Consider the following 21,803-nt stretch of genomic DNA (forward strand, 5'->3'; position numbering starts at 1 on the left):
GCATCTACTGCAGAAATACTTCCAACTACCAAAAACATTTAGCTCAAAGATTTAATGCAAAAATATTCTCATTCCTCTCACAGGTCGTAAACCTGGAAACATAAGAAAAAAATGTTTTCAATCACCTCAATAGTTGATGTACATGATTCATTTACACATTTCCCTTGTAAATATCAAATATAATATCACAGACATTATTTTGGAGTGAGCAACACAACCGCTTGGACAACATCTGTTTGTAGTTCAATCACAGCTTCTTCCCCTTTCCCTTTCCTCTCTTGCTTCCTCTTCCTCTTTTTGCTCCATGGCCTCGTCGGCTGCCTTCGAAGACAGATCGGGCTGTAACCATAGCAACTTCCCCGCCACGGTCGCTGTCATCACTAGAGCTGCTGCCGCTCCTCCCGGCCCACTGAGGTACAGCCTTAGTAGGCTGGGGGACGGCCTTCACTGAGAGAGACTCCTGGCTGGTGCTGCTCACATCCTTCAGAGATGGAAGAGGAGATTCAACAATCACCTCCGACCCCAGAAACCCTCCTCCTGCCACAGACGTCTTCTCTTCTCCTCCTTTCTTCGGACTCTTGCTTGCTGCCTTTCCTTTCTTAGTTTTGGACGGGGATGGACTTTCCTCGTCACTGTCGTCCTCTTCCTCTCCTCCTTTTCTCTCCTTCCTCTTCAAGCAGGTGACGGCTCGGCGCAGTCGCTGGCTGCGAATCGCCTGCTTTTCCTGTTGCTCCATGCGGAAGAATGAGTCGATCCGCAGCTGAGTCTAGACCGAAACGTGGAGAGAGGAAGTATAAATGATGTAAGATTAGAGCATTTACAACTAACTGTTTATTCATACAGTTGACTAACTATCACAACTTCTCTGCTAACTCAATTGCATCCCACAAATCTGTAATCCCATTTGGCTGTTTATGTTCCTCCTTAACGCAAACACGTGGATATATATTCCCCTTCAATTTATTTTAAATGAGTTGAGTAGTTAGCTGGCATTTCAGTGCAAAAGTGTCCCTCGGGGGACAAGTACACCTGGTTACCTGCTGGGTGCTGAGCTGCTTGATCACAGGCTGAAGGGTCTCCTCCGTCCTCCGACTGCTCCAGCCAAAACGAGTCAGACAGAATGTAAAAAACTGGTTAAGGAAACGTAACACTATCATGAATATGCCCACACCCACACACACACACACACACACACACACACACACACACACACACACACACACACACACACACACACACAGAAAGGATATTCTTTGATCATGTCGACTTGTGGGCGTCCCCAGCTGAAGAAGTTGTCTGACTGGTCCACGGCAGGTTGCAGGTAAGCCTGAGCAACCGCAGGGTTGGGGAACCCAGGATACAGTTTCACGTCTCTCAATTTTTTCTTAACCTTCGTATCCCGAGGATCAGCCACCAGGCGCTTTTTCTCCTGAACCTCTGACCACCATTCACTAGAGGAAACAAATCAAACCTAATTATTACTATCATTATTTATCTAGTTCAGTTAAAAACACACAAACAAAAAGCTAAATATAAACACTTATATCAAACTTTAAATGGAGTGTAAATTATTAATAAATTGCCTTTAACAATGAGATAAACATTTTGCCCGTTTTTCACAGTCACAGTAGAGAGAGACTGGAGGAATTAAGTGTGAAATTCAAACAAATTAAAATTTGTGAAAAAGAAGGAAAGAAATATATGATCAAGAACCTTTATTAACACCTACTTTAAGAAAAATCCACTAACTTTTGGATAACCTGGACCAGTTAACTCAAACCCTGAAACACACACCTGAACTGTGTGAGTGGCTCCAGGCCTGACCCGGGGAACTCATTCAGTATCTCCATGCCGGTCACATATCCGACACCTGGCACGCCTTCTGTGTAGTCGCTTCCCAGCAGGTAAGCCAGGTTTATCAGTTTAGTCCTGTCCAGACCTGAGACAGAGACAGCGGTTGAGACAGAGAAGAGAAAAGGACAAGAAGATGGAGGAAGAGAAGTAAAACCTTGTGCTGACAGCCCATCACAACCCAAGAAGTGCAACGTAAGATCAGCGGATTAGCGTGGTCATTTGTTATCCAAGCACAATTTCAACACCTTGCCCTTTCATCTCAGCAGGCCACTAAACAGCACAGTAGCACCATCTGCTGTTGCACATAAGTCATAGAAATATTTATACCATGTATATATTATATTATTAAAATAATCCAATGTCATATTTGTCTGTGGTTTGTTTTGTTGTTTTGAAATCAATTTGCAAATGCATCTCAAGGTTTGAAGAGTTTTACAATAAAAGTCAGAGGAAAAATGGAGACACTTAAAAATGTCAAGATCTGACTAAAAAAATAGAAATATTTTGTTGTATTTGGCATCTTCAATCAACATGGAGAAGGCATTTACGCTCTCATGTGATTTATTAGACTCAAACATTAAACTAATACCAATTCAACAATCAAATAAAAAAACAATAGGACAAGAGGAAATGAATCATGAAACGCGTCTTAATACTTGATAAGCACCGACCCAGTTGGTTCTGCAGGTCACTGTACTGGTAGTGTTCAACATATTTGTTCTGGCTGAAGAAGTTCCTGTAGACGTGTCTCCCTCCAAACAGCCACACGTCGGAGTCGTCCGTGATGGTCCCGTGTGTGTGGTCGGTGCGGTCCAGTGCTGCACACTGAGCCTCGGCCTCCATCGGCGCCACCAGGAACGGCACACCAAACAGCCGCAGCAGCTCCTGGGATCAAAGAGGAAAATAGGCATTACTTTCAAACACATAAACTTACAGAAAAGATTGGGAAGTTACACCGACTGCAGACGTATCCTCCGGGCCGGCTTTGTGCCTTACGTCATGCATGTGTATTTACTTTTTGCATTATATTTTTACAATTCACGGTAGTGATTCATCCTTAGAGGCTCGTACATTTCTTAAGGTGAGGTGTGAGGGTGGAGTGCCTGTGTGGCTTTTAATGTGTGCGTGTGTGATTTTACTGCGTCTTCGGTTCACCTGGCTCTCCAGGTGCATCTGCCCAGTGACTGTGTTCGCCATCCTCTCCTGCTGCTGTTTCAGCTCCCTCAGGCTGCTCTGCTCCGCCTGCAGAGAGCTCTCCAGAGCCTCCAGCTCATCCTGCAGCACAGCGCAGCGCGCGCACACACGCGCGCGCGCACACACACACACACACACACACACACACACACACACACACACACACACACACACACACACACACACACACACACACACACACACACACACACACACACACACACACACACACACACACACACACACACCATCAGCCCTGCCTCATACACATTAAACTGCTACACAGCTCAGCCTAAAGCACGTCATTTAAAAAACATCTGCATTTCTGCTTAGCCATGCTGCAGTTCTATGCCGTGTTAAGTGAAAGGTTGGATGGATCATTTAACTCCTGAGGCTACATTCTTAATAAATCGAAATAAATTAAAAACAGTTATTAGTATTGAAGTTAAGATCTTGTGTGTCTAAACCATCCTGACAGGAATGCTCACCATGTCCAAGTGTTCCCATTCATTTATCGCTGGAGTTGTGCTGGACTCTGTCTCTGTTCTCTCCTTTAACTCTGTCTCCTCAGTCTGTCTCTTTTTGTCTTCTTCTTCTTCTTCTTCTTCTTCTTCCTCCTCCTCCTCCTCCTCCTCCTCCTCCTCCTCCTCCTCCTCCTCCTCCTCCTCTAAAGAATCAGCAGCTGGAGTGCCGACAGGCTTTTTCAAACCTTCCTCTGGTTTTTCTTCCTGCTTGTTCTCCTCTTTACAGACCTCACCTGGAGATCCTTTCTTTCCAACCATCACAAGTGAATCCTCTGTAAATTCTTCGTCCGACACCTCGACGAAGCTCTCTGGGAAAACACAAAAGAAGCATTTTTTGTTATTGCCGGCAGGTTTAAGGAATTATGAATAAGTGTGATCTTTCACCCGACTATTACTGTACCTTCTGACTCGCTCTCCTCCGACTTCATAACGTCTCCGGTCTTCTCCTCCAGAGCTTCAATCACCTCGTTACTCCTCTGCTTTAACGGCGCAGGATGCATTTCAGTCTCTTCACTGGGAGGCTTCCCACATAGCTGAGCAGAGAGATTGCTGGATAATGTGTTTCGATTGAAAGCAGCTGCACCGTTTGTCTTTGTGATCAGCTCTTCCTGTTTCTCCATCTGTCCTCTACTTCCCAGCCCTACGTCCTCTGTCAACTGTCTTTTCTTTGTCTCCTTTTCTGGTTTTTGCAGCGCCGCAAAGCGAGGGGCTTCATTTCTCTGACCAATCATGGCCTCCGTCTCACCTTCAGAACTCCCAGCGAACAAACCATCTCTCACGCGTAAACTTTGGTTCCCCTTAAAATCTGATTGTTCATGAGGCAGAGAGTTCACACCATCAGGTTCTCCCTCTTCCTCCGAGCTGCTGACGACCACTTGTGGCACAGGACGGGGAATATAGGCCCGCATTTTGGTTGGCGAGCTGCTGATTAGAGCCCTGTGTTCAGCAGCGCCTTCGTCGTCGTCGTCGTCTTCCTCAGCTAGAGCTCGTTGGATTGCCAGCAGGGTACGAGGGGACGCGCTACCATCCTTCTTTTCCTGGTCCACCGTCTCCTCCTCTGAGCTGTCGTCCATCGCAGCCCGGATCGCCTTGAGCGTACGAGGCGAGGGTGGTGACGTGTCTCCCTGACTCGGTTTTGACACAGAGGGTTTGGAGTCTTTTGAGGAGGGACCCGCCACTTCTGCCTTTTCCTCACAAGCAGGACGCCACAGGGGCTCAGGTCTGTCTGGTGCTCGTCTGGTGCCGCCTGCAAAGGAGCTCCCGGACCAGGCTGCCGTCGCCGGTCGGCTCTCGGGGGCAGCCTCGCTCTTTTTGGAGCCTGCGTAGGAGAAGCAGAGTGGCGTTTCAAATATGAAAACAAGGTTGCACTTTTAGATCTAAATCGTACAATCTCTTATCAATGAAACCCTGTTCAAGGCACATTCCACAAATCGTTGGATCCAGACAACCATAGATTTAAATATGGCACCAAATACAGTTGAGATGAATAATCTATCACACTGAATTAGTGTGATTTACTTTATATCAATGCGTACTGTGTAATAATGCAGTTATGAGCAGTAACTATTTTGGAAACGCTTCCTTTTTGATGATGCGTTCAAGAATCAGGACAACTGATAGTTTACACTTTTCCTGTAAAAAACTGAAAACCTGTCCTTTGACTGAGTAAACACACCACCATAGCCTCCCTCACCTTTAATAAGGATATAGTGGGAATAGTCCTCTGAGACCAGCCGGTGTGTCTCTACGCTGTGACTCTGCTCGTCTCCGTCCTGTTGGCTGAGCTGTGGAGCGCTGCCGGCGCTCCGCTGGCTCATCTCTTTCTCCACGCCATGCAGACGCTGGTTCAGCTGGTTCCTCTGCAGCAGGCCGGCCAACTGGTACTGTGAAAAGTCTCCTGACCGCTAAGAGGAAGTGAAGAGGAGTCTGTGTTGAAGAGCAGGAGATGGGTGTGTGTGTGTGTGTGTGTGTGTGTGTGTGTGTGTGTGAAGGAACAGTACCTCTGGGGGTTTGTGGTACATGGTCCGGCGTCTTTTGGAAAACTCTTTCATGTCTTTGAGTATCTCATGTTTCATTTCAGGAGGCAGGCTGGCAAACTCCTCTGAGTTGATGTCCACTGAGTTTGGGTCTTCATACAATTCGCCCTGAGACACAGTGAGCAGCCGACCAACATAAGAACATGGGAATAATGCGAAGATGTGACTCCAAATACTTTGTAGAGTTTCATGAAACAATCGAGACAATATGATGAGGCCTTCACTCAGCAAAAAAACTCTATTGTACCAAAGCCAGGACAACACCCGGATCCAACATTAACCGAGCAATATTTCAACATTATTGAAAACCAAAACACCATCAAAATTCGCTCAAACAAACTATTTGAAGCTATATCATTTGGTGGTGGTGCTATTCAGTGTTACTCTCCCGTGCACATCAACTTCACCTGATACATGTGATGACCATCGTCCGTCTCCTCCAACTCTTTCTCTTCCTCCTCCTCTGAACTGAATGAATAAAACACATTAACATTATTAAAGAACCAGTGCTATTGGCGGAACAATTGAATAAAACAAAACATTTTGCAGAGTGCTTCTTCATGCACAGATGTTCCGACTGAATTACAACAATGACTAGTGAGTAGTAACCGTCCCACACCTGCTTTTGTCCTTCTCCTCTGCGGCTGGCAGGGCTGGTAGAACATACATGTCGTCAACCTCATCCCTCCTCACAGTGGAGAGGCTGGGGAGAGGATCCTTACTGTAGCGGGGGGGGGGGGGGGGGGGGGAATAAATACTTCAGACGAAAGAGATTTAAATGGCTCTACTGAGATAATAGACAGTTCATTGTGTAGGGAGAGAAAGAGAGGAGACACATGGCCCCTGTCCCTGACCTGCGGTCCCCAAGTGCAGCTTTGATAGCCTGTCTCTTCAGGAATGTCTTGAGGAGCTTCTCATTGGTCTGCTTGGACTCCCGGCTCAACTCCTCTTTCCTCTGCCTCCTCACAGCCTGCAGGAGAGCCACAGCCGCGCATGATCAGATGACAGAATACGTGGACCTCGTGCATATTGGAAGAAAAATGTCCCAAAAACGATCGACACAAGATACGTTTTCGTTGGACGTACCAGAGTCTGTTTCTTCAGCAGCGGTGCGTCCCCATCGAACACGAAGATCGGCCTGATGCGGAAGAAGAGCAGCTTACAGACGCGGTGGAAGAGAGTGAGGAGGTGGGCGTTCTGGACACTGTTGCCGTCGCGGTCCCTCACGCCCTTCACTGCCTGGTTCAGCCATATGCTGATGTCTGGAGGTGTCCGGTTAAGGTTAACGCTATGGCTTAACACAAGCAGTTAATACAGTCATCAATACATCTGACAGAGACGTAAGGTGATGGAACCCTGCTCAAACAATGACAGACAGAAAGATCACAATCAAGTCAGGAGGATACCAACGGCCAGGATCTTTCCCTCCAGAGTCTCTGGGTTGATGGGTTTCCCTGTACTCTCCAGCAGCCTCCAGAGTCCATGTACTCCCATGATAACTATAGTCCAAAACGCCTCCGAAATAATAATGTGAATATCAAAAACTGAAACACGACAAGTTACCTGTGCATGACTAATCGGAGCGGTTTTATTGAATAAACTCCGAAATTACCGAGGTGAATACAGAATAAAGTGCACTGTAGCAGCACTTTTCAACGTTTGTTGTAACACTATTTTTTGTCCGTAGAGCATTAATTGACTGCGCATGAAGGTTCCGCATTATTTACATCGGGACATATTTAGCTGTTACACCGCAAGCGGCGTGATTTTCCTGGATTTAGTCTGTCAGGTTTTCTTGTCTGACGCTACTGTCGCTTCGACCAAATGTCCATATTATAGATACTGTCAGAAATAGTCGGGGTTGAATGTTGAACTAACGACTTTGGGTAATGATCCGTGCACAGCTTTAGTTTGCAAACGAGGAGGCGTTCCTTGGCCGGAAGTGTTGCCTGAAACACCAAACCCAGGGTAAAAATAACCACCTCCTAGTCAAAGGCCAACTGTGTCCGGTGGCAAAATAAACAGCTTGCTGCTGCTTACACGAATTAATCGAGGAGGTTGAATCCATTGTTACCCGGTATGTTATCTAACAATCTGTCTGAATCCCCAAATCCGATCCCAGATCTTACTACTGGGACGTGTCGTTCTGTGTAGCAAGCAGCCATCACGATAGCGTTGACGTTACTTCAACTTGGGATTGTTAAACTTCCCGTTAACGGCTCCTTTCCGTTAAAGCTGCTCGGAAAAACAGCTAAGCTAACAAGTTAGCTTACCGTTATCAGTACCTCGGCTGTTCACCCTGACCTTTGACCAGCGGCCTTCTTTGCTCTATAGATGCTAACAACAAATCACTCTCTCTTCTGTCAACAGCCATAGATGACGACGAGTCACCTGGGTTTCACCTGAACTACTTCCTTCTCGGCTAACACCACCTCCACCATGGCTGCTGCCGTGAGAGGTAACGTTGTGGATTGTTTTGTCGGAACTAGTTTCTGCTCATTTAGTTTGCACAGTAAAAGCCGACGTTCTCCAATGTCTAATCTGCAGTGTTTAGTTTTGACTAATGATAGTGTAAACCTGGAAAAAATGGAGCTTAAAACAGGAACTGTCTGATCAATTAACGTTACGAGTCTGACCGGTTTTTGGTAATTGACACATTTAGTTAAGTACCCTAAATGTATTGAGGTGTAATACCCAGCCCTACATGCTGCTAGAGAGGGTTAGTGGCTTCACCATGGCATCTATTTGACACCTTGAAGTCTTTGTTTGCATTGGCAAATCACACGTTTCATGTGCAATACAACATGGCGTTTATAGGAATATTCACACCTGCATTAAGAGCAATCCTCTTGTTATCGGCTCATTCAGGACACTTGACATTTAAGTGCAAAGTGTAAACGTGGCTTTGTTTATTTTGCCCAGGCTCTGCCCGTGTGCCTGTCCGAGGAGCTGGCGATGGCATGGAAACTGAAAAACCGCCCAGCGCCATCTTGGAGGTGAACACGGATGCACCGCCACCGGGTCCGCCTGCAGTTCCCCTCCTGAAGGTGGCTAGCCCTAAACGTAGCCCCAAATCTACTCGGCCTGCTCCCCCCGCGGCTCCCCAGCCTCCCGGGGTGCTCTACCTGGGCAAGGTGAGTCGAGAGGCCTGCACGGAGGTGGAGGCTGTGAGGATCATCATCCCCCGCTCCGCTATTAGCCGGCGCACCCGTACGGGACCCGCTGAGGGCAAAGGGGAGGCCGGGCAGCAGGCTGAGGGACAGGGCTCTCCACCCCTGCCTCTGGTGGAGGACTGGAGAGGACAGCTGGAGAAGCTGCAGAACTCTGAGCGCAGGCTGCTGCAGGACAAGGAAGGCCTTTCCAATCAGCTCCGTGTGCAGACGGAGGTAAGAAATGAATTTCAATGTTTAATGTCAAATGTCTTGAGTTCTTAATTCCGTATAGTTAATTACGATATAATCATGCTCCTTATTTCTCTTTTAAAAAATAAAAAAAGACCACTGTATTGTTGTTTTATCCTTTCAGCGATGAAGTGCTTTTAAGTGAATATAAAGGAAAACATAATTTCTTCAGCTGTGAAAAGAATTCTGCGTTTATTTCCGTGTTGCCAGGTAAACCGTGAGCTAAAGAAGCTGCTGGTGGCGTCGGTGGGCGATGACCTTCAGTACCACTTTGAGCGTCTGTCGCGGGAGAAGAACCATCTGATTCTGGAGAACGAGGCTCTAGGCCGGAGTCTGGCGCACACCGCGGAGCAGCTGGAGCGAAGGAGTATCCAGTGTGACGTCTGGAGGAGCAAGTTCCTGGCCAGCAGGTTTGAAATATAGAAAATGAAATTAGAAGTGACAAATAAGAAAATGTTCCTCTCATCCTGCAAAGCATATGTCAGGGACATTTTAGCACTGCATGAGGAGGACAAACAAAAAGATTAAATCACGATTAATAATACTATGATTGTTCTTCTATGAACAATAAGAGGTGACATTTAACGTTGTCCTGCTGGATAAACACTTGCATCAATGTTGACTCTTCAGAGTCATGGCAGAGGAGTTGACGAATGCCAGAGCTGCTCTGCAGAGACAGACCAGAGAGGCACAGGGAGCAATTCAAGACCTGCTGTTGGAGAGAGAAGAGTTCTCCAGTGACATGGTGCTCACTCACAGGTAACATACAGTGTATTCATAATTACTAAATTAAGGGAATGGTTCATCGTACTAGCTTGCAATTTAAAAATCCTGATGAGGAGAAGATAAGACATACAAACTGTGTTAAATTCAACGTGCCAGGACGAACTGCAGGGACATGCTGCCCCAGATAAATAAGAATGCTGTTGCTCCACTTAATGGCATTTAGTAAAAGTAAGCGTTCTCCTCTTGATGCCCACTGTCTGGTGTATTTGTTATAAATAAAAAAGGCCATTGAAGTGTGTGTAAAATACATACAAGACGTATCTCTACTTGCTCAAACAGGAAGACTCACACTGGCACAGCTTAGTAAGAACACTTGACCAACAATTGGATGTTAATGTGGAATGAAATAGATTTGCTTATCGCTTAAGCTTTGTAAAGTAAACATTTATGATTTCAGTCATTCCTATTCTATCAGCGTGTTAGTATTCATTTGCATTCACATGATTGCAGACAGTACATGTGTAGTTTTTTTTTATCAATGTAGGCTAGATATACTTTCATTTTGAAACATTTGTCACATGAAATTATTTCATTTTACTGAATTAAAAAGAAGTTATTTGAAAATCCACAAAGTTTCATTTAATATTAGATATGATGAGAACTTAGACCCTTAACAACGTTCTAGTTCAATTAGAGACGCCTGCATTAAGGAATTGACCATTTACAGCAAATTAATAGAAAGTGTCTGCTTTTTGAAGGAGCTTTCGATGAATCTGCGCAGATCCAGCTGCGAGAACTTCTCCCACTGCATTACGATAAATGAGCTGTAGAACACAACATTCAGAGATGGCTGTGTGAACTTTATATCTTAGCCGAGTCAAACATGACTAATGTTGAGCTTGAGCACATGTGGTTCAAGGTTCACAGCTGAGCTACGGATACTGAAGTTTTTCTGGGTTTTTTTCTGTGGTCAGATCTCTGGAGCAGCTCCTGGTGTCTCTGCAGTGGGGCAGACAGCAGACGTACTACCCCAGTGCACAGCTCCTCAGCACAGGAGAGCTGGCAGCAGCCAATCACAAGCTAGCAGACGCCATCAACTCCCACCTGTTGGGAAACAACACCACCACCACCACCACCGTCGCCGCCGTGGTGAAGAGCAGCACTGCAACGCCTGAGCTGCTCTGCAGCACTCCGGCTGAGAAGATGGCCGAGAAGGTACGAGCTCCGTACCCTTTTGTGGAAATCGGACCATTTTCAAATGCGTGTCATAAAATCCAGAGCTTCACAAATGTGTGTTCATCTGTGTTCTGTCCTAGGTGCTGAAGATTTTAGATCCGATTTCCTGTTCGGAAAACGAGGCAGACCCTCTGCTCAGTGACTCCACCCCCTCAAGCTTTCTCGGCAGTAAGAAGAGCATCGGCAGGTTTCACCCATATACCCGCTATGAGAACATTACTTTCAACTGCTGCGAGCGCTGCACTGGAGACATCCTGGTGCTGTAGGGGTCAAAGGGCAGCAAAGCGCACCAATCTGTCACTGATGCAGCATCAGCGGTTATTTCAAATGACTCTGGAGATTATTGCTGCTGTGTGTTACGCGACGTCTTCGGTCGGCACCAAAAGGTAGCTGCTCCAGCAGACGTCTTTTGTATCAGTAAGAGTTCTTTGCTACACATTGATTGTTGGATTTCCACAATTTTCAAATGTTTTTTAAATTTTATCAACCTGCTGTTTATTTTGCTCTTTAACTTGAAAAAAAAAAAAAAAAAAAAAAAGCTAATAAGAAAATGGAGTTTGTTCAGGGATGGTGATGTGTGAAACAATGCATTTCAGAGCCATTGCAGCCTGGTTTAAACTACGGAAATATTTATTGCCGGGATGTGAGGTCAAAATACTGAGTCAGTATTACATGGTGGACAGACAGTTAGGGTTTCTGCTTCTTCATACTTGAACATTAGACCAGTGTTTTATTGTAATAATCGATAGAGTGAACAGGCTGTAATTCATACGTGTGTCCCCAGGGTTCCCTCCATTATGAGCTAATGAAACAGTCATGATGCTGTCGTACTGCAGGGGGTCGGCCAGATTTCTCAGTGTGACGATGCTATATTTATAAAAAAAACATTGTATTGATATATTTTGTATAACGCATGCTGCAAAAGCGTACGTTGACTATCTTGGAAGTGGTTTGACGATACTACAATACTTACTGTACACAAACATCTAGTTATTTGCAAAGAGTTTAACTTTTGTGGTGTTTCAAAGTAAAAAAAAAAATGGACGCATTTTCTGAAAATAAAAATTCCAGTAACATTTCAAATCATATTTGATTTGTTTTTATTAAATCATGTCATTCATTTTGGGTGATGTTTTTTTTGTAGATTATATTTTACAAGATGTTTTCAATACTTCTTAGATTAAAACAAAGCTGCATAAATGTTTTGGTTTATTTTATCTGTATGGAAAAGTGTGAATTGATGACGGCGTAATTTACAGTGAAAGCACACCATGAAAATATTTAAATACACCTTTTGTTTTCCATGTCAGACCAAAATAAAGACCAAAAGAGTTTCTACCTTTTAAGATGTCTTGTTCTTTTCTTGTTTGTAACCCTGCATTGGAACTCAAAATAAAGCAGTCGGTAAGCACCAGTGACGACCTAAGACAACACTTTAATCACGCTTGTCATTTTCCTCAGACACCACTTGTAAACAGACATGTCCTTATTATCCCAAGTTACAATTTGTGTTGACTCTACTCATCATCCCACCACATATTGCCTTTGCCTGCACCTTTTTTTCCTTCCATGCTGCTCTTAAATGATGTCCGTACTCTGGTTGCAGCTGGTTTGCTTTCTCTGTCCCCGGGCAGTCCAACCGTTCTGCCTCTACTACTGAACCCAGACTCTTTAGGGGCTCTGGGAAGACTCTGGCCCTCATTTTTAAATGTCCTCTCACTGTTTCTTTCTCCAGATCTAAGCGACCCGTCACCATCCCGTCCCGGTCTGTGATTTGTGAATCCCCTGCCTCTGTTGTTGCCGATCTCTCTCTGCGTCTGCTGTTGGTGGAAGCCGTCGTACTTCCTCTTAGGCACGAACTTCAGCGCCTCCTCCCATTTCCCCGTCTCCTTGAGAGAGAGCATGATGCGGATCATCTGGTCCAGAGTCAGATTTTTGGCTCCCATCTCCCAGTGGAGGAACTCATCCAGTGGTAAACGGGCCGTGGCCAGATTCAGACGCTTGGCATTGGCCAACGACAGGCCTGACTGGATCGACCGGTCCACCAGAGCTCCAATGATGTAGACCTTGGAGTGGTCGTACGTGCGGAGAACGTTGGGGGAGTCTGCTGTGAGGTACACGAGCTGTTCCCGGGGGAACCGATCCACGTGCTGTCGGTCGGTGCTGGTGACCAACAGGCGGTCCCAGGCCTCTGCGCCGTATCGTTTGACCAGCTCCTTCTTGTAGGCTCCGTCCGCCTGCAGGTTGCAGAAGTGGAGGTGGTAGGGCTCTGTGGCGCGCCGATTCCACCCTTCCACCTCCATCAGCTGGGACACCGTGTTCTCCAACTCCCGCCTGGCCATGTTTGAATCATAGCTCATGTCAAACACCAGCGGCTGACCGAACAGCATGGCCTGGGCGCTCCTCCAGGCCAGGTGCTTGTCCAGGGAGCGCCCCCAGAACTGGAGGAGCAACGTGCTTCTAAGTTCAGGTCCTCTCTCTTCCTCTGCGTCGCTGTCCCCTCCTCTTCTCTGCTCCATTGATGCTTCCCTCGCCGTCTTCCTCTGCTGCTGCTTCTCCTTACGGGCCCTTTTGTGGCCCTCCTTGATGGCCAGGAACTTCAGGTACTTCTTCCTGGAGGACTTGGTGGTGAGCTCTGCCAGCGTCTGAACCTCGTCGTCGGTCATCTCTTGAGGTACAAGCTTCCCAGCTTGCCGCCACATTACAACCAGATCGCGAGTTGCCTCCAGTGAAGAACTGTCCTTTAAATCACTACCTGGTTCTTTGAGGTTTTCATCATCATCACTTGCTTCCTCATCCTCATTGCTTTGCTGTCTCTCTTCTTCTTCTGCTGCTGCTCGGGCTCTCATTACAGATTTCCATTTGTCCAGATCTAGAGTCTGTACTTCCTTGGGGTTGTCTCTTTTGGGCTGGAGGGCATCTTTCCACAGTGGGATCCCGGTACTGAAGAGACCAGCAGGAATGTGTGGCCGGTGACGACCGGCGCTGCTGACTACGAGAGAAGCTCCGACTTGCCTCTTGGTAACACGGGATGCCAAAAAGAGACCCCCTCTCCAGAGTTCATAAACACCCTGGTTCGTGAAGAGCCGTAACATCGCGATAAATTATATTAAACTGCAGCGAAGTACTACAAAGAGGAAATACAGACGGTCACTGGTGGACAAAAAGTGTCATCAAAGCGGTTCTCTGTTTCCCACCGTCATGAAAATGTAACATCTGCATCTCGTGTCTTAGATATTGTTTCTTCCACTTGTCGCGACGTTCATGCTTGTACAAAAATGTGACAGAAGGTCACGTTGTTCAAACGGTGTCACACTATAAAGTGTCGTAGTGAAACGCCACCACGTCGCGTGCTACAGATTGTCTGGTTCTAAATGTTTATTTAACGTTGGCTGACGATGACACGAGATTTCAGTCAACACAATCCCATCACTACTCGCTACTGCTGCTTTAATTCTCTGTGACAGGTCGATATCAATTACAACAACCATTTTTACACGACTGATAGTTTCATATAGTTTCCAGGCGGATTCTTTTCCACAGCGTCGTAGAGCATTTATGACGTAACTTCCGCCTGTTGGCACAACAAGGGAAGCTAACTTTTTTTTTTTGCCTCGAAAATGAGTTTGTTTTTGCCAAAATTGGCGTCCAAAAGAGACATAGATGAAGTCATCAAAAGCGTAGCAGAGAAAGTCGTGGTTTTGAGGTTTGGGAGAGACGAAGACTCGGTTTGTCTCCAGCTCGATGAGATTGTAAGTAGGATCATGAATGCAAACAATCAAACGGCTGCTCAATGCTAGTGCCACACGACTGTTTGGCTTTTTGCAAATGTGTCCATTTCTGTCCATCCTAGCTGTCAAAAACTGCGCATGACTTGAGCAACATGGCGTCCATCTACATCGTTGATGTGGATAAAGCTCCCATCTACACAAGATACTTCGACATCAGTTACATCCCCTCCACTGTTTTCTTTTTCAACGGACAACACATGAAAGTGGATTATGGGTGAGTGACCGGAGGTTAGCGTTGCTGAACGTTGTCTGGTGTATGTTTGCGTTCAATGTTATACGTACGAGTCTCCTCGTTTAGTTTAGCAGTAGAGCTGAAATGGACGATTTCCATCATCAATTAAGATACAGATTATTTTTCAGTCTAGTAATCGTATATAAAATGTTAGAGATCATCATAGTTTGCAGAGCCCGTTGACGTCTTCAAATGTATTGTTTTGCCCCATAAACAGTCCGAAACCCTCAAATATTAAATGTATATACTAAAAAGACAGCTGAACAGTTCATTTATTATTGAAAAAGTTGTAGTTTAATTTTCTGTAGTGTTAAACGGCCATCACATTTCCCTCTATCCAACAGTCCACACCCCCAAAGCTCTTGAGAAGCTGGTTTTGCATATTTACCACAACTACAACCGATGCGCACACTGTAATAACAGCATGACGCACACTGTAATAACAGCATGACGGACTGTATCACAGAATACATTAAATTCTGTGAACACACCACCGTTCCATCCTGGACTGTACACTGCTTCCCCAACAACAAGCCATGGATCACCAGTGACCTGAAAGCTCTTCTTAATAAGAAGAAAGCAGCTTTCAGGTCTGGGGACAGGGACGAGCTCAGGAGAGTCCAGCGCGACCTAAAGGTGGAGCTCAGGGAGTGCAAGGACACCTACAGGAGGAAGCTGGAGGCCAAACTCCAGCAGAACAATGTGAGGGAGGTGTGGATGGGGATGAAGCAAATTACTGGCTTCAAGGTTGGAGGGAGACAACCAGGGGGCTCCCTGGAGAGGGCCAACGAGCTAAACTGTTTATTCACTAGGTTTAGCTCACAGCCCTCATCTGTCTCCTCCACACACCACACCTGCCAAACACCTCCCTCTTTGTCCCTTCTGTCCCCCCTGGTGAGCTGCATGGACACAGAGCCCTCAACATCAAAGGGCTCTTCCACCACCGACACCATGACCACCCTCCTCTCCCTCTCTGTGATGACTGGCCAGGTTAGGAGACAGCTGGAGAGACTCCACCAATGCATGGCTGCAGGACCTGATGGCATCAGCCCCAGGGTCCTGAAGACCTGCTTCATCCAGCTGTCTGATGTCCTACAACACCTCTACAACCTGAGCCTGAAGCAGGAGGAAGTCCCGGTGCTGTGGAAGACGTTTGGTTCCTGTACCAAAAAGGCCGACACCATCTGGTCTCAATGACTACCGACCAGTTGCCCTCACATCACGTGTGATGAAGGTGCTTGAGAGGTTGGTCTTGGCCCACCTCCGACCGCAGGTGAAATCATCACTGGACCCTCTGCAATTTGCATACCAGCCTCATGTGGGAGTGGACGACGCCATCATCTACCTGCTCCACCTAGTCGGGTGTATAAGGGACGGACGGGAGGAGGCGTACAAGGCAGTAGTGGAGGACTTTGTGGAGTGGGCCGGTAGAAATCACCTGCTTCTGAACGTGGCCAAGACCAGAGAGATGGTGGTCGACTTCAGGAGGAAGACGACGGCTCCACAACCGCTGAGAGTTCTGGGAGAGGACGTGGACATGGTGGAGGAGGACAAGTACCTGGGTGTCTCCATCGACAACAGACTGAACTGGAAGACCAACATCAACGCTGTGTACAAGAAGGGGATGAGTCGCCTCTTTTTCTTGAGGAAACTTTGATCCTTCAACGTGTGCAGCAAGATGTTGGAGATGTTCCACCAGTCTGTTGTGGTCAGTGCACTGTACTTCACTGTAGTCTGCTGGGGGAGCAGCAATGGAGCCGGAGACACCAACAGACTTAAACTGGTTAAGAAGGTCGGCTCCATCATCGGCTGCAAACAAGACTATCTGGAACAGGTGGTGGAGAGGAGGACACTGAAGAAACTATTATCCATATTGGATAACCAGGACCACCCTCTCCACCACCTACTGCAGGGACAGCGAAGCACTTACTCCAACAGACTGATCCAGCTCCACTGTCACAAGGACCGATTCAGGAGAACATTCCTGCCCTCTGTTATAACACTCTACAATAAATCACCTCTGACCAAATCTTCCTTCAAATGACTATAACACCGCTACCCTGCTGTTGGCGATCTTTTGCACTACTGTTTAGTTTAGTTTGCCTACTTAGTTAATTTAATACCATTTTATTTTATTGTATATATTGTGCATTTTCCATACTTAATATTGTTATTTTACTGTGTAACTTCGTAACATCTATCTATCTATCTATCTATCTATCTATCTATCATAACACAAGAGTCTGATTGACCTTATTTTCTCTCTCAGCTCTCCAGATCACACCAAGTTTGTCGGCAGCTTCAAGACCAAACAGGATTTCAAGGATCTGATTGAGGTCGTATACAGAGGGGCCATGCGTGGGAAGATGATTGTCCAGAGTCCCATAGATCCTCGAAATATTCCCAAATATGAACTCCTCTACCATGGGATTTAAAATCAACACCTCCACTGTGCGGCCTTACGATCATAAAGATTTCCCACTGAGGGTCATCAACCACAGCTGATGAACTGAAAAAAATATCTTTGATATTCAAGCAACCGTCTGAATAAGTTTTGAGATTAAAGCGTGTCGTGTTCATTTTTATATACAAGGCAAATGACAAATTGTACAATACAAGAGTAGGTTGGAAAGACTGAAATCTATAAACATGTTGGATTTAAACTTTAAGAAATGACAAGGTCACATGATGAAATGGGCTCTGTTAATGTTCTGATAGTCAAATTTATTAACAGCAGTACATGCTTTATGAATGAAATATTATTTGATTGTTCCATCATTTTTCAATGTGCTCTGAGCCATTCTCGTGTTCTCCAGGTTTCATGTTTGATAGAGAAGATGTGCGTTTTGATAGAAGAGGTTCTGCTAATTTATTCTGATTTAATTTATGCCTTGTGAAAATGCAGTCATCTTGATGTTTCCCATGGAAAAGAGTTGTATTATCAGCAGTGAGATGCAATTAATTTATCCAATGTACATGCTCTGTTTTTTATAATAAACTTTTATATTTTATGTAGCATCATTAATCACAACCCTCAGAGCATCAGTTTAAATAAAACTGCCAACTGAGTGTAATTTCTGGACAGTTCACTAAATAATCAAAATAAATTCATGAATGAATTAATAGTGAAATAAGTTGTAATTGCAACCCTCCATCATACAATACCAAACCTGTCTGAATCCGAAGCTGTGCTGATATAAAATAGCTGTCTTTGGTTAATGGTCCATACTAGTGCTGGACGATGATTGAATACTGTAATCTATCATATTTCAATGGAAACATATTGTGAATAAATGATATATCACTATACCGTGATACACAATTACATCGTCCAAATCAAAAGTGCACACTGACTCAAATTTCTCAGAATTTTATATATTTTTTTCATCCTTTTTGAATCTAAAGGTGTTCTTCCACGTTTAGAGTGGACTCTGCGCTGTCTCTTCTCCCTGTCCTGCTGGTCTGCTCTGTGGTGGAAAAAAAAATCCTATATCCGCTTTGTGTTAGTCTTCTAATGCTGAAATACATAATACCAAAAACCAGGTTGTCTTTTAAGTATTTATTCTCTGCGCAGAGAAGGTTCAATCATCACAACAGAATGCGTACAGTCTCAGTGAGGAAGAAAAAGTGAACAAGCTTTCTTTATACAGAATGAGCAATGGTCCATACTAGTGCCGATGGCCAACGTCACAGACATTTCAGTCTCAGACTTTTGGTCTCAGACTGATGGGAACAACAAGTGAAAACAAACGGCCAGCAACCAAAACAAGCGGCCCAAAGGCCTCGGCATGGAACATTCTCATACAACACAGTTAGTTATCTACGTGAACAAGCAAGGGAGAATTATTCTTTTGCACAACAGAGACACGGTGAAGTTCAACAAAGTCCAGAGCAAAATAACTTATGCATCAATACAACATATATAGTAGAAATATATACTACGTAAAAAATTACAATCAAAGCTCCCAGCTCCAGAGTGAGAGAGGCTGTGTTCCCTGTAACTGTAACCCAGGTCTTGGATGGGCTTGTTCCAGTAGTAGTCGTTGGTGCGTAGAGGGAAGAAGGGGGCCATGAAGGCCCTCGCTCTCTGGGCTGGAGTTACTTCATCACTGTCAGGGTAGGTAGCATCAGGGTGCTTCTTAAACCAATCCTCGGAAATCCTGATAACAGTTCACACAACACAGAGAATAATGTCACAATCCTTCATTAATCATTCTTATTAAAAAAACCTGAATGTATTGAACTAAATGCAGCGTTATGTTGAGCACAGAACAAGGTTCTGTTCAAAGGAGAGGTTCACATATTTTAAAGGATGTTTAAATGATTTTCCATTGCTCTCCACTTAGCCACGGTCACCACCCACACAATATGTCTGACACAGACTCATATAACCTTCAGCAGAACTTTGTAATGCATTTTTACACTGAACAAGGATTTTGAACCTTGTCTCTGAGATGTAGTAAAAGTATAAAGCTGCATAAAATGGAGGTACTCAAGTAGGTAGAAGTACCTCAAATTTGTAATCAGGTACAGTACTTGAGTAAACGTACTTAGCTACATTCCACCACTGCTAATATCCCTTTTAATGCCCACACACGCATGTCAGTACTGATTTGAAATAGACTTTTAAAAAGGTGAATTTACCTTTAATTGAGCATTTAACTAAGAAACACCTACCTGTCAACAAAGCTGTGATGCAACATGAATATGGGGTCATTAGCTGCGGTAACCACCAGAGTCATGGTGCCGATGAAGTAGTTGTGCACCAGGTTGTGCATCGAACTATTCAAGTGTCGAGGATCGTCGGGAATCTCAAAACCTGGGAGGACAGAGTATTGCATTTTGAGTTTCCTCACCCTATTTTCACTTCTTTTACATCTTACTCTTTTGTTTTCTTTATGTTTTGGAATTCTAACTTGCACAAATTATGTGTAGTTGAAATTCTTGTGTCAGAGATTTGATGTAAAAGTTACCAATAAGAAATATAATATATGATTTATACCTTCTAGCGTGTTCCTGAAGCTGTTGTTAGAGCTGCTGTCATATGGAGGGGTGTCATAATCTGGTATTGCCAGAGTGTCTTCAACATCCTTGGTGCTTGGCAGTGTTTTGTAGCTTGCATCTCTTCCAGGGTTGCGGATTATATACTTTGGATCATTCTCATTAGAGGGGTCGCAGATTATACTAGGATTTTTACGAAAGGGACATGTGATCTGTTGAGAAAAGAAAGAGGAATACATGATACAAGTCAGAAGAAGAAAAAGCACAGGAAAGGAACAAAAACGATATCTCACCGTCCAGTTTGAGAAGTGGGAATCACTGTGTATACGACCATATTTGCCAACTGCCCCGAAGTACTTGTTGGTGCAGATATTGCAGTGGTCGGTTCTGGTCCAGTCCCAGTATGGAATGTAAAAATCTTGGTTCCCAGTGAGCTCCCTGATCTCTCTCTCAATAAAAAGTAGAAACACTCGGTGCCAGAAGACAAAAGCAGGGCCCTGGTGTGCAGAATTACTGTCCTGGTCCTCAATTGTCTTAGATGAGTAGTAGTGCATCCATACATACAGATCATAGACAGTTGAGTTGTGAAACTCATAGTTCCCCTCCACTGTTGTGTCATTGCTGCTAAGGATCATATACCGGCTGCTGTGGCTCTGTTTCGCCTGTTGCAGGTTCGAGAAGAAGGTCTCCCTCTCAGAATCAGTCATATCTGTTATCTCCTTCCTCTCTATAACATGCGGTTCCTCACATTGGGGTCCTCTCCAGCCCGGGAGGCACTGACTACAATCAAAACCATCATAGTTTCCCAAGCACATACAAGATACATTAAAGAAGGCGCGAGGCCATCCTACCCTGTAGTCCACTGATCTTGGCGGGTATATTTGAGGAAGTTTTACACATTTTCCTCTCCCTGAACTAGAGCCACAAGTAGAGCCATTGAAGAGGGGGCAACACATCCGGTTGTTTATAGCCTCTGGTGTTGTACAGGGACGTGGAAACTGAGCTTCCACCTCTCTGGAGTTTGTCAGATAAAGCACAAGGACCAGCCAAAACCAGTGCAGCAACAGCAGCATGTCGGAGGAGATGGAGACAGATCACTGGCCAGTAAAGTCCACTAAACTTCCTTTTAAAGAGTAAATTATGAAAGGCTTGAAGGCCGAGTTCTTTTACCACGTCCTAGGTTAGATTCTGACCAGCGACTCATTGCTGCGTGTCGTAATGCTACAATATTTAAACAAGTGTAACATCGGGCATTTCTGTAAAGTCTCTAAACAGCTGTATGCTTACACTGCTCTGTTTCTTAGATTGTTTTACGTCACTGGACCAACCAAAGAGGTTCATTGTGGAGGTAAAAATACAAATATAAACATATTTACATTTAAACATTCATTTAATGGTATGAGGGAATAATTAACGCCTTATTATTCCGTTTTGTTATATTCCATCTTCTATTGAGATGAAAAATAAATGGCACGGCTTGTGTTGAATCAACAGTGTCAACATTTGGTCAGTTGGTCAGTGCCCTGTTTCCCAGAGGAGAGAGAGACGAGAATTTAAACATAACCTTGGATGTTGTATCCTGTAGAGTTATTGATTACTCTGTTTATATCACACATTGTACCCATCACTCAACAGGAGAAGGCCCACTACCACATGTCCTGGAGTGACATGATTCAAATGGCAGTAATGCAGATGTGTATGTTTTCAGGACAGCAAACGCCTTCTCAGTTGTTTATCAGGCCTACAAGTTGAATCACCTAACATGTTGGTAAATAAAAACACATTTCTCTTAAAGACAGGGAATGTCT

General features: G+C 45.0%; 4 protein-coding genes across 4 annotated transcripts; 2 read left to right on the forward strand and 2 right to left on the reverse strand.

Annotated features, from left to right (window-relative positions):
• Positions 1 to 130: 130 nt before the first annotated feature.
• Positions 131 to 7,412, reverse strand: ercc5 (excision repair cross-complementation group 5). Its single transcript, XM_068730164.1, has 15 exons — positions 7,015 to 7,412; positions 6,695 to 6,870; positions 6,463 to 6,578; positions 6,228 to 6,329; positions 6,016 to 6,076; positions 5,573 to 5,716; positions 5,266 to 5,476; positions 3,973 to 4,890; positions 3,537 to 3,880; positions 3,010 to 3,129; positions 2,526 to 2,739; positions 1,795 to 1,939; positions 1,249 to 1,451; positions 1,038 to 1,120; positions 131 to 766 (listed from the first exon to the last, which is right to left on the reverse strand). Exons 1-15 carry the CDS (start codon positions 7,100 to 7,102, stop codon positions 248 to 250), a joined length of 3,444 nt encoding a protein of 1,147 aa, XP_068586265.1. The 5' UTR covers positions 7,103 to 7,412; the 3' UTR covers positions 131 to 247.
• On the forward strand, positions 7,412 to 12,317 carry blzf1 (basic leucine zipper nuclear factor 1). The gene is made up of 7 exons (XM_068730166.1): positions 7,412 to 7,685; positions 7,979 to 8,066; positions 8,531 to 8,994; positions 9,220 to 9,419; positions 9,640 to 9,768; positions 10,710 to 10,950; positions 11,052 to 12,317. The coding sequence occupies exons 2-7, from the start codon at positions 8,048 to 8,050 to the stop codon at positions 11,235 to 11,237; spliced, it is 1,239 nt and encodes a 412-aa protein (XP_068586267.1). The 5' UTR covers positions 7,412 to 7,685; positions 7,979 to 8,047; the 3' UTR covers positions 11,238 to 12,317.
• A 69-nt stretch (positions 12,318 to 12,386) lies between these two features.
• trmt10c (tRNA methyltransferase 10C, mitochondrial RNase P subunit) lies at positions 12,387 to 14,304 on the reverse strand. The gene has a single exon (XM_068730165.1). It carries the CDS (start codon positions 14,064 to 14,066, stop codon positions 12,489 to 12,491), a length of 1,578 nt encoding a protein of 525 aa, XP_068586266.1. The 5' UTR covers positions 14,067 to 14,304; the 3' UTR covers positions 12,387 to 12,488.
• Positions 14,305 to 14,544: 240 nt separating this feature from the next.
• Positions 14,545 to 18,316, forward strand: txnl4b (thioredoxin-like 4B). Its single transcript, XM_068731147.1, has 3 exons — positions 14,545 to 14,723; positions 14,825 to 14,976; positions 17,264 to 18,316. The coding sequence occupies exons 1-3, from the start codon at positions 14,592 to 14,594 to the stop codon at positions 17,427 to 17,429; spliced, it is 450 nt and encodes a 149-aa protein (XP_068587248.1). The 5' UTR covers positions 14,545 to 14,591; the 3' UTR covers positions 17,430 to 18,316.
• Positions 18,317 to 21,803: the final 3,487 nt, after the last annotated feature.

The sequence above is a fragment of the Cebidichthys violaceus genome, unplaced genomic scaffold, assembly GCF_023349555.1.
Source record: "Cebidichthys violaceus isolate CVI_PGR_0920_01 unplaced genomic scaffold, fCebVio1.0.p SCAF_5, whole genome shotgun sequence".
NCBI classification, from domain to species: Eukaryota; Metazoa; Chordata; class Actinopteri; order Perciformes; family Stichaeidae; genus Cebidichthys; species Cebidichthys violaceus.

Bases quoted from the DNA above. Each gene is read 5' to 3' on its own strand.
- ercc5 (XM_068730164.1), bottom strand. From the start codon at position 7,102: ATGGGAGTACATGGACTCTGGAGGCTGCTGGAGAGTACAGGGAAACCC. The intron at 4,891-5,265 runs GTGAGGGAGGCT...TCTCCTACGCAG, and splicing joins CCACTATATCCTTATTAAAG to GCTCCAAAAAGAGCGAGGCT. The intron at 2,740-3,009 runs GTGAACCGAAGA...CTTTGATCCCAG, and splicing joins AGATGCACCTGGAGAGCCAG to GAGCTGCTGCGGCTGTTTGG.
- blzf1 (XM_068730166.1), top strand. The intron at 9,420-9,639 runs GTTTGAAATATA...TTGACTCTTCAG, and splicing joins AGCAAGTTCCTGGCCAGCAG to AGTCATGGCAGAGGAGTTGA. The intron at 9,769-10,709 runs GTAACATACAGT...TTCTGTGGTCAG, and splicing joins GACATGGTGCTCACTCACAG to ATCTCTGGAGCAGCTCCTGG.
- trmt10c (XM_068730165.1), bottom strand. From the start codon at position 14,066: ATGTTACGGCTCTTCACGAACCAGGGTGTTTATGAACTCTGGAGAGGG.
- txnl4b (XM_068731147.1), top strand. From the start codon at position 14,592: ATGAGTTTGTTTTTGCCAAAATTGGCGTCCAAAAGAGACATAGATGAA. The intron at 14,724-14,824 runs GTAAGTAGGATC...TGTCCATCCTAG, and splicing joins GTCTCCAGCTCGATGAGATT to CTGTCAAAAACTGCGCATGA. The intron at 14,977-17,263 runs GTGAGTGACCGG...TTTCTCTCTCAG, and splicing joins CACATGAAAGTGGATTATGG to CTCTCCAGATCACACCAAGT.